Consider the following 10,945-nt stretch of genomic DNA (forward strand, 5'->3'; position numbering starts at 1 on the left):
CGCGGGGGGGGGGGAGGAAAGGGCGTCGAGGCATCTGTCCCAGGGCTCCTGGGGCCTCACCTGGACGGAAGATACGCGCTGCAGTTCAGGCGTGGGGGAGCCCGCGACGATGGCTTCGCAGACCTCAGGTAGGGCTCCCCGGCTCGAGCTGGGACCCCCCGCCCCGAGGGTCCGGGGACAGCTGACCGCTCACAGTCACTGCTCCAAAGTGGGGTTCATGAGCCGGGGGCTACAAGGACTGGAAAGAGGGGAGAGTGAGTGGGGCGGCCCAAGGCTGTCTCCCATGCATCGCGCACCCCAACTCTGGCTCTGCGCCCACCTCCTCATCTCTACTTCACCCTCTGTTTCAAGGGTTCTCACAGCCCAAAGAGGGTGCCCAGGCCTGAAAGAATCCAGAAACCTGGATGGATGGTTGCTTAAAAAAATGTATAGTGTTGGGGCTGCCTAGACTTCTCTCCCCCGGGCTCAGCACGAAATCCCGAAGCTTCCGGGCTTGCTCCTCAGCCTCCCGCGGAGCTGGCCCTTCGCTTTTGGCCCTGTCGCCCCGACGGTTGTCTTCTTTCATCGCCCGCCTCTGAACGCGACCCATAAACCAGTTTGGTGTCTAGGACCTCCCTTGGAAGGGCGTCGTGCCGAGAGGTGTGCCAAGGATGGCAGAGTTCTAGCTGGTTCCAAGCGCATTAGTTGTAGCTCTTTTCCCTGGACCCCTTGATGTCCACCCTCGTACCTTGCCTGGCAGTGAACCACGCTTGCCCCTTTGGTAACCGCTGGTGGAGCACTGAACCACGGGCGTGGGAGCACGAGAAACCCTCAGAGTGCAAGCCCTTTGAAGGGAGAAGACCTGGAACTTTGTTCTCCTGGGTCTCCACACACCTCCGCCCCCACAGCCTGCAGTCTGAGCAAAAACTCCAACCTCTCGGTCCCCCCTAGAATCTTGATCTATAGGGAAGTTCAGAAACATCTACCGGGCACGGTTCTTCGTGTATTTTCGTGTATCATATTATTAAATTCTGATGAAACTCCTGAGGTAGGTATCATGTATTCATTCTTTCGTTTATTCATTCAAGAGAGGGGGGATGAGAGCTAGATTTATTGAGCAAGCCAGCGAGATTTATTGAGCACCGGGCTTTACCATTCTATAGCTGCTCGCTGATTTCGCGGATGGACAAGGGCACTGACTACAGAAACTAAGTAACTTGGCCAAGATCACAGAGATGCTAATTGCCATCCGGGCTCGTGATCAGTAGGGAGTGGGAAAGGGAGGGTAGATTGTGGGGCAGATGAGGTGGAGCCACCAGGACTGGCAGAAAAGGAGCAGGGAGGTGTCCTGGGAGTCTTACCTTGCTCGACCTGAGTAGAGGAGGTAAAAAGATAACCATTTGGACAGCCTCCTCGGCTGCACTGGGGTGGAAAGAGTTAAGGGACAGGGTCTCTGTCCGCAGCTCTGGTGCTGAAATCCCCCTCAAGAGACAGCCAGGCTCCAGGGCAAACATTGGCTGGGTTTGGGGACTGCTCGATTTGGAGAGGTGAGTGGAACAGGATCCCATCTCTGACATGGAGGAGTTCCAGATCTTGAGGGAACCAGCTCTGGGTGATGCACACCCATGCTCGGCTGAGGAGTGGCCCAGCAAAGTCGCCACGTGCCTGCTCTGGCAGAGGGAAGACTTATGCGTGAAGAGGCTGGACGAGGGTCATTGGTGTGGGAGCTGGCAGCAAGAGAGAAACCACAGCAGAAAAGGAAGCCAAGAGAACACATGGAAAACATGGAGGCCTCTATTTGGCTTTGAATGGATATGGGGAGCCTGGGCTGTGGCCAGGGCTTGGATGGGGCGGGGGGGGGGGGGAGGTAGAATTGTCTCCAAGAATTGACAGGATGGACTGGCAAAGGGCAGAAACTTGTTTATAAAGTCCTGAAAGGTGTTCAAAGTTTAATACTTCACTGCCCAACAGAGAACACCAGAAGTTATCAGTTCTCCGAATTGCTCGGGGTGTGTGGGGGGAAATGGGGCCCCAGGGAGGCTGTGGTGGGGGCCAGTGTGGTGAGAGCCTCCTAGTGGGGTCTTGATGGACAGACAGAGTAAAACTCCTTAATGAAGGAGGAACACGCTGGACAATGCAATCAGCAAGGGTGCCGGGAGGTGACAAGAAGGGGCCCTCGCCCAGCCCCCTAAAGGACCAGCTGGGGTCGCCAAAGAGCAAGAAGGTGGGGATCATAGACAAAGGACGGGGGGGGGGGGCAAGAGCAGAGGGCATTCTGGGAATACAGCAGGATGCTGCAGCCCATGGGGAGAGCAGAGGGGGCTGGGGAGGTTAAGTGAAGGCAGGCGCAGGTGGCGATAGTCCCTCTTCCTTGAGCGCTGTGTGCTCCAGACCCTCATCAGCACACACTATCTCATTCCACTCTGTAAGGCCCCGTAAGCCTTGGACTTTATACTGAGGGCGACGGGCTGTCTTTGCAGGACTCTCGGCACCCTGAACAGGAAGGCCAACGCGGGAGAGAACAGATGGGCTCCAAAGTAGTGCTTAACCTAAGTAGTCAGGCAGGCATAGAGGTACAGAGGTACAGGTATGGGCAGGTGTGTATAATCCCAGCTCGGGGGGAGGCAGAAGCAGGAAGATTGGGAGTTCAGGGCCAGCTTGAGCTCCAGGGCCAGGACATAAAGAAAGCAAGCTAAGAAGAGGGAAACCAAGAGGCAGAGAAAGAGACAAAGGAAAGGAGGAAGGTTACAGGCAGACAGTGTGTGAGCCACCACCACCTGGCATTTTGTTAAATGTATCTAAGAGCAGCGAAGCTGTAGGGAATGCTCTCTCTCTCCTCCAGCCCTTCATCTCTCCCCCAGAAGACAGTCTATTGGGCATCATCTAGACCTTGCCTGTATCTACAGATACTCCAGTGTCCCTAGTAGAGCATTACTCCAGACGCAGCATTCTTTCCCAGCAAGCCCAGACTCAGTGCAACCCTGCAGGCAATCACACCTCACCTTCAGGGAGACAGCCCCTGCCCTCCTGACTTCATGAGTGGAATTTCTCTATCAACTAGCAGGTTCACACTGACTTTTGCTGATGAAAGGTTTGCCCGGTGACAGGACAGTACTCAGGTTACCCTTGCCGCCTGGATAAGGCCATTACCCCACTTTAGGATGAGGCGTTGAGCTGAGAAGTGAGATGCTCTAGTCATGGGTGGGGAGGGGAAGGTGACTCTCGATGTATTCAAACTAATCTTTTATGCTCATGCGAAACATGAAGGAATTTTCATATATATATTCTCAACCTTGGGTCCCATAAGGGCTCCATAGTATTCTCTCATTGCAAAGACATTAGGAGCTGGGATGGACTCCAACCCAGGTCCCCTTGTCAGTTAGTGTATCTACTCTCTCTCCCTCTCCAGCCCCTGCTGAGGTTGCATCAATGTCATCTTCAGAAAGAAAGACCAGTGAAGCAGAATCTACTTATGACCAAGCAGACATGGCAACCAAACCCATAGGGCTCCCGTGCCCTCCAAAGCAGAAGTCCTGGCTAACGAGGCATTTCTCCCTGCTGTTGAGGAGAGACCGGCAGGCCCAGAAGGCCGGGCAGCTCTTCTCAGGGCTCCTGGCCCTCAATGTGGTATTCCTGGGTGGGGCGTTCATCTGTAGCATGATCTTCAACAATGTGGCTGTCACTCTGGGTGATGTGTGGATCCTGCTGGCTGCGCTGAAGGTCTTGTCCCTGTTGTGGCTCCTGTACTATGTGCTGGGCACCGCTCGGAAGCCCCACGCAGTGCTGTACCGTGACCCTCACGCAGGACCCATTTGGGTGAGAGGTGAGCGCTCCGAGCTAGGAGCGTGGAGGGAGCGGGGGAAGGAGAACCCGTTGGGGAGCAGGTGTCTATGCCCGCCGTAGACACCAGGCCATCCTCTCCCGGCCAGGCTCCCTGGTGCTCTTTGGAAGCTGCACCATCTGCCTGAATGTGTTTCGCATGGGCTATGACGTGAGCCACATTCACTGCAAGTCAGAGGTGGAACTCGTCTTTCCAGTCATCGAGATCATCTTCATGAGTGTCCAGGTGATGGGTCTCTCACACCCGCATCCCTCTGGGGCACACACGCCACCCAACCGACACTAAAAACAACCACATGGGTAACGTCTCCGTCCCCCAGGGTGTAGCCCACCCCCGTGCATGCATACTTCCATGACATTCCTCTGCGCATGCGCACCTCTGCACATGCCCATCTCCCAGATGTAGACACCTATAAACACATTCGTCTGTATGCGCCTGCGTATTCTTGAGCCCAGCTCCCAGAGACCACGGTTCTCCATCTGTTGGGTCTCTGCCGTGCTGTATTCACGTCACCCCTATTTCCCTCACCCCAGCAGTGACGATCGAGGCCCTTTCACTGCTACAGCACAGGGATGTTTACTACTGGCCCAAGACCACACAGGAAACGGAAATGGCAGAGCCAGGATTCCAGCCCAGGCTTCCTTATGGGGTCTTCCATTACACACACACACACACAAGCACACACGCGCATGCACACATGTGTACACGTGCACACATACACACGCATGCACACACATGCACGCATGCATGCACACACGTACACACACAAACACACACATGCACACACAAACATACACACATACATGCATGCACATGCACACACACATACATGCACACACATGCACGCACACATACACACACAAACACACACGTGCACTCACATACATACACACATACATGCACACACACGCACCCATACACACATGTACACACATGCATGCACACATACACACACAAACACACACGTGCACTCACATACATACACACATACATGCACACACATGTACACACACATGCATGCACGTGCACACACGTACACACACGCATGCACGCACACACACACAAACCCCTCAGGCTCTCACCCTATGTGCCACCGCCGCTAGCACCTGGGCTCAAGGCCCTCTCTCTTGCAGACATGGGTGCTCTGGAGACACTGTAAAGACTGTGTTCAGGTGCAGACCAACTTCACCAGGTAAGATGGGCCCCCAGCTGGAGTCTCCTAGGGCTCTGTTTCCACCACCCTCCGGTTTCCCCAGACAGGAGGAGCCTGAAGCTGTGAGTTAGCATGGGATACATCCCAAGGGACCCCTAAGGGTTCCTAAAACCCTGCCACCACTTGAGATCTGCTTCTGAGACTGAGTGATCACCCCAGCAGTAGTGAATGGTGAGGACAGGACCCTGGGAGCTACCCAGGCTGTGTAAACCATGTGTGTGAGCAGAATGTGGTCCTTCCTCCAGGTGTGGCCTCATGCTGACCCTGGCCACAAACCTGTTGCTGTGGGTTTTGGCTGTGACCAATGACTCCATGCACCGTGAGATTGAGGCAGAGCTCGACGCCCTCATGGAAAAGTTCTCAGGTACAAAGAGGACCAGAACCTCCCCCATCACATTTACAAACACACACACACACAGAGTTTGAAGTTGGGGGCACACTCAAGGCCAGGTCATTATTAAACAGAAAAGTGTGGCCCGCAGAGATGGGTCTGGCTATAAAGTGCTTGTCACACAAGCTCAGGGACCTGGGTTTGGACCCTAGTAGCTCACATTAAGAAATCTAGGCATAGCCAGGTATTGTGGCACACCCTTTTAATCCCCACAGTGCTTGGGAGGCAAAGGCAGGCAGATCTCCATGAGTTCAAGGACTACATAGTGAGTTCCAAGCCAGCTAGGGCTACACAGTGAGAGTCTATGAAAAAAAAAAAAAAAAGACCATGCATAGCCTGACAGACCAATCCCTAGGGCTCACTGACCAACCAGCCTAATTGGTGAACTGTCGGCTAATGACAGACTATCTCAAACAAACAAACAAACAAACCAAAGCAGATACTTCTTAAGATACTACATCCTCTTGGGTGTCTTTCGGTCTCTATATGCATGTACACACATGTACACACATGTACACACACACACACAGTTCATTGTGTCAATGGTCCCCTTCACGCTCCATCAGGGACTGGCACCTGTTGTCCTACCCCCTGTGACCATGCTGCTGCCAGCAAGCCAGTAGCTAATCCTGACTGAGTTGGCTACCAAGAAGTCTCTCAGGCAAGCACCCACCCATTATATTTGTATTTTCCTTGTATGAAACTAAAAGGCCTTTGGGGCTGAAAGGAATGCTGTCCTAATGCAATCTGAATATCTAAACATGTCAGGAGGGAGAGGAGACTTGTGGGTAGACAACTCTCCCTAGATCATCCCTTCTGGCCAATCCTGAATCTCTGTAGTCCGCCCTCTGAAGCAACATCCCCTAAATCCACACGGGGAGCTTGCAGTCTGTGGGATTCAGCCGCACCTATGTGTCTGCCCCACCCACAGGCGGCATCCTGACCTGTGTGCACCGGCTCTCATGCATTCACACACCCAGAGCATGAATCACGGCGCGTCTGGGTGTTGTGGCCGTCCCTACATTCTCTTTGCACTTTGCACAAGAAGTGCAAAGAGGGAGCCTCGGTCCAGTGACATCATGGATGTGTGTTTGTATGTCTGTGGCTAGGGCTTGGAACAGAGCCTCGTTCATGCTAGGCAAGCACTCCATCACTGAGCCACACCCAAGGCTTCAATTGATTATATTGTTGGGCAATTCCAGGGGCCCAGCGGCCAGTCAGTTTAGCCAAAACACTGATCTCCAGGTCCAGCGAGAGAAGCAACTGAGGAAGACAGATCAGCATCAAACATACATGTACACACATGCTCGTGTGAGTGTGATAACACACACACACACACACCTACTGCAAACATACAATATAGTGACTGTACTTTTTTGAGACAGGTTAGCCAAGGCTAACCTCAAATTCCCAATCCTTCTGCCTCAGCTTCCCAAGTTTTGGGATCACAGGTGTGAGCTACTATTCCAAATTAAAGGTCTTGTTTGTTTGCTGTTTTGCAGTATGGTGGTTCAAACCCAGGGTTTTATGTTAGACAAAAGATCTACCTCAGAGCCACATTCCTAACCCTTGACTTTCTGAAACAGAGTTTAATTACGTAACCCAGGCTAGCCTTGAACTTGAGATCCTTCTGGCTTGGTCTCGCAAGCTCCAGGATTACAGGTGTGTGTCGCCACACGTGGCACTGTGGTTAAGATTCTGGTTTTTAAATAATTTTAATAATTTTTCTGGGTGGTGGTGGCACACACCTTTAATCCCAGCACTTGGGAGGCAGAGGCAGGTGGATCTCTGTGAGTTCAAGGACAGCATGGTCTACACAGTTAGCTCCAGGACAGCTAGAGTTGTTACAAAGAGAAACCGTTTTGTGAGACAGGGTTTCTTTGTATTGTTTTGGAGGCTGTCCTGGATCTGTAGACCAGGCTGGCCTTGAACTCACAGAGATCCTCCTGCCTCTGCCTACCGAGTGCTAGGATTAAAGGCATGCACCAACGCCCGGCTTTATTTTATTCTTAATTATGTGTTGGTGTGTGTGTGGCTGTGCACATGAGTGTGGGTGTCTGCAGAGGCAGGAGGGCATCAGATCTCAGGAACCTGAGTTACAGGTGTTTGTGAGCACCTGTTGTGGGTGCTGAGAACTGAACCTGGGTCCTCTGCGGCGATGGTTCACTGAGTCATCTCTCCAGCCTCTGGTAAAGATTCCTTTTTAAAATGACCGTGAGGTTTTCTAGCTGCTTTGCACTGGTGGCATTTAGCTCCTTCCCTCTCCCCTGCTTTTCCTAGAACTGGACGCATAGCCAAAAGTCTGACTTGGATTTGGGCTCCAGTGTGTTGGCACCCATGTGCCCCCAGTGACACCATGCTCTCCTGCAGAGGAGCTGGCTTCTAATTACCCCACTGTGTCCTGCTGGGGCCGGTCACTGCATTCAGGTGTGGCAGCCCAAGTTCTTATTGCAAATGACGGGCTTGCTCTGCCAGCCAAGCAACACGCGGAGGTGATGCTTGGAATCAGGGAGAGCATGCCTTACGATTTATGAAAGCTTGGCACCCACAGTCTTGACTCCCTTTGTAAAAGAGCAATCATTTTGTGATTTCCGACCTCTATGCTCAGCTGTTTGCACATCTGTAAACCAAACAAACATCTGGCTGGGTCCTGTCCCAAGCCCAGGGTGCTCCAGGAGATGGGGGAGAGTGATCAGGGGGCGCCAGGCTTCCCAGCGGGTGGCCTGCCTAAGATGCTGTCTCTGCCCGCCCTGCCCCCTCTCAGGTAACGATACCAACACTTGCATGTGCCTCAACGCCACCGTGTGCGAGGTCTTCCGGAAGGGCTACCTGATGCTCTACCCCTTCAGCACCGAGTACTGCCTCATCTGCTGCGCGGTGCTCTTCGTCATGTGGAAGAATGTGGGCCGCCATCTGACAGCCCACTCAGGTGCCCATCATCCCAACAGACCACCCTTCCGCCTGCACGGGGCCATCTTTGGGCCACTGCTGGGCCTTTTGGCACTGGTGGCTGGCGTGTGCGTCTTCGTGCTCTTCCAGATCGAGGCAAGCGGCCCAAGCATAGCCCGCCAGTACTTCACCCTCTACTATGCATTCTATGTGGTTGTGCTGCCCGCCATGAGCCTGGCGTGCCTGGCAGGCACAGCCATGCATGGGCTGGAGGAGCGAGAGCTGGACACACTCAAGAACCCCACCCGCAGCCTGGACGTAGTGCTGTTGATGGGGGCCGCGCTGGGCCAGATGGGCATTGCCTACTTCTCCATCGTGGCTATCGTGGCCACCCAGCCACATGAGCTGCTCAACCAACTCATCCTGGCCTACTCACTGCTGCTTATCCTGCAGCACATCACCCAGAATCTCTTCATCATCGAGGGCCTGCACCGCCGCCCCCTCTGGGAGCCTGCGCTCTCGGAGGACGTGATGGGGAAGCAGGGTGCCGAGCTGCCCCGCAGAGGCTCCCTGCGGGAGCTGGGCCAGGACCTACGGAGGGCCTCGAGGGCCTACATCCACTCCTACAGCCACCTCAACTGGAAACGAAGGATGCTGAAGGAGATCTCCCTCTTCCTCATCCTCTGCAATATCACAGTGAGTGTCTGGGCAGAGGCTCCTGGGGCATGGGGGTGGTGTCTGGGGAGAAACTCCTGGGGCACGGGAGTGGTGTCTGGGCGGAGACTTCTGGGGCACGGGGGCGGGGTGGTGTCTGGACCCAGAGCCTCTTACTTAGGAAGTCACTCATCTCTAGCTTGACGGCGCGGCGCTCGGAGAGCCAGGAATATCTCCAGCAGCTCCCTGCAAGCTGCCTTGCTTGAATGAATGTGATCTGCCATAGCAAAGCCCTCTTTACAAATGTGTGTGGTTCTAGCCCCCAGAAGCTTTCGGTCTTGATGGCGGAGGTGCCAGGGAGCCTGTTAAAAAATGACCACTGAACTCATCGTCCATTGAATTTGACCAAAAGAGCAGCCGGGAACGACTTATTTTCTATTAATCCCTGGTGGAATTGGAGGTCAGCATTGGTCTATTAGCCATCTGTTGGCTAAGTAGCAGGCCCAAAGGTCCATGCACTATCTCCACACCTCCTTCAATCACCACCGCACCTCCAAATGACAGGCTGTCCATCCCCCCACGCCCACGCCCCTTGGACAAACTGAAGCATATGTTGTCTGACCTGTCCCGGCTCTCACAACCTCTAAGTGGCAGATATGGGACAACTCAGGGTTGTTTAGCTGGAAACCTCTAAAAGCACTGAAAACACAGCCCAGATGTGAAACAGCTTTGTCTATGCAGAGAAGTGATAAATTGGCTTTAAACCGTGTCGGGGGTTCAGAGATGGGAGAGTGTATCCCAAGAGCCAAAGGGGATGCAGGCGGCTGTAACTAGCATAAAAAGCAAAGCCTGTGCTCAGGGCTTATGGCAGCACAGCTCGGCCGTATAGATTGCTGACTGGGAGGTCCTGCCAAATGCCACGTATAAGGCAGCCCTCTGGGGCTCAGCATGGCCTCAGGCAAGCCAATGTGGCCAGGACTTTCTGTGTTCAGGGTAAGAAAGACATCGGGGCTGGGGATCTTGCTCTGAAAGCCCCAGGATGATGGAGTGGGGACCATGCTGGAGGAACTGCTGGTTTTAGCTCAGCCTCCCATGAGCATCTTGAGGTTTGGGGGAGCCCCCGCCCTTACCCGGAACCCTCCTCTCTCTCCCCAGCTGTGGATGATGCCTGCATTCGGCATACACCCTGAGTTTGAGAATGGGCTGGAAAAGGATTTTTACGGCTACAGGACCTGGTTCACCATTGTCAACTTCGGCCTGCCTCTGGGGGTCTTCTATCGAATGCACTCCGTCGGGGGGCTGGTGGAAGTCTACCTGGGGGCCTGAGTGCCCAACGAAACCAACCACAGCAGAAACCCCAAAGTGCCAAGGCAGAAAGCAAGCGTGGACCATTTAGGCAGACACATCACACCACAGAGGTGCAGAAACCTGCCTGGGGCTCCCAGAGCGACCTCTCCTCATCATGACTGAGGGTGGGGGTACTCCTGGAGCTCAAAACCAAGGGCAGGGCTTGGCAGTGGAGCCTGAGTACAAGCCTGGCCGTATCCTCTTCGCAATCGTCCGTGTAGTTACAGATGCACCCGGGTGACTGGAAAAGGCTACTATCTGTGAGGGTCAGTATGACGTCATGCAGTCTGGGGGCTGGAAAGGGGCTGATCACTCCAGTGGAAGGGACTCCTGGACGTCCTGGAGAACTCCTACTGGGAGCTCAGAACCCAGCACTGGAAGATTGGCAGGCAGCCCCGCCCCTCTCCCCACACACCCCATCTCCTAATGAGCTCATTAATTAGCTGCCAGGCAGGGCTCAACAGCTCTTTCCTGCTTCCATAAACCCTGTTTGTTTGATTGATTCCATTCAGCCTTTGTGGCATTTGTTCCTGGGGACAGAGCTGCCACCCCAGGTGTGGTGAGAATGGTCCGCTCAAGCAAGACAGTCCCGTTCCTCTGCCAGGAGTGGTCTACCCCAGATAGTCACCGT

At 54.0% G+C, this 10,945-nt stretch overlaps 1 protein-coding gene across 2 annotated transcripts; it reads left to right on the forward strand.

Moving 5' to 3' along the window:
• The first annotated feature begins 9 nt into the window (after nucleotides 1-9).
• Nucleotides 10-10,816, forward strand: Otop3 (otopetrin 3). 2 transcript variants are annotated; one of them, XM_005069938.3, is made up of 7 exons: nucleotides 10-128; nucleotides 3,389-3,802; nucleotides 3,909-4,045; nucleotides 4,954-5,012; nucleotides 5,279-5,397; nucleotides 8,189-9,009; nucleotides 10,123-10,816. In XM_005069938.3, the coding sequence occupies exons 1-7, from the start codon at nucleotides 110-112 to the stop codon at nucleotides 10,291-10,293; spliced, it is 1,740 nt and encodes a 579-aa protein (XP_005069995.1). In that variant the 5' UTR covers nucleotides 10-109; the 3' UTR covers nucleotides 10,294-10,816. The 2 variants fall into 2 exon arrangements, with proteins under 2 accessions (XP_005069995.1, XP_040605970.1); XM_040750036.1 differs by lacking the exon at nucleotides 10-128 and adding an exon at nucleotides 1,339-1,526.
• Nucleotides 10,817-10,945: the final 129 nt, after the last annotated feature.

The sequence above is a fragment of the Mesocricetus auratus genome, unplaced genomic scaffold, assembly GCF_017639785.1.
Source record: "Mesocricetus auratus isolate SY011 unplaced genomic scaffold, BCM_Maur_2.0 Super-Scaffold_100007, whole genome shotgun sequence".
Classification (NCBI taxonomy): domain Eukaryota; kingdom Metazoa; phylum Chordata; class Mammalia; order Rodentia; family Cricetidae; genus Mesocricetus; species Mesocricetus auratus.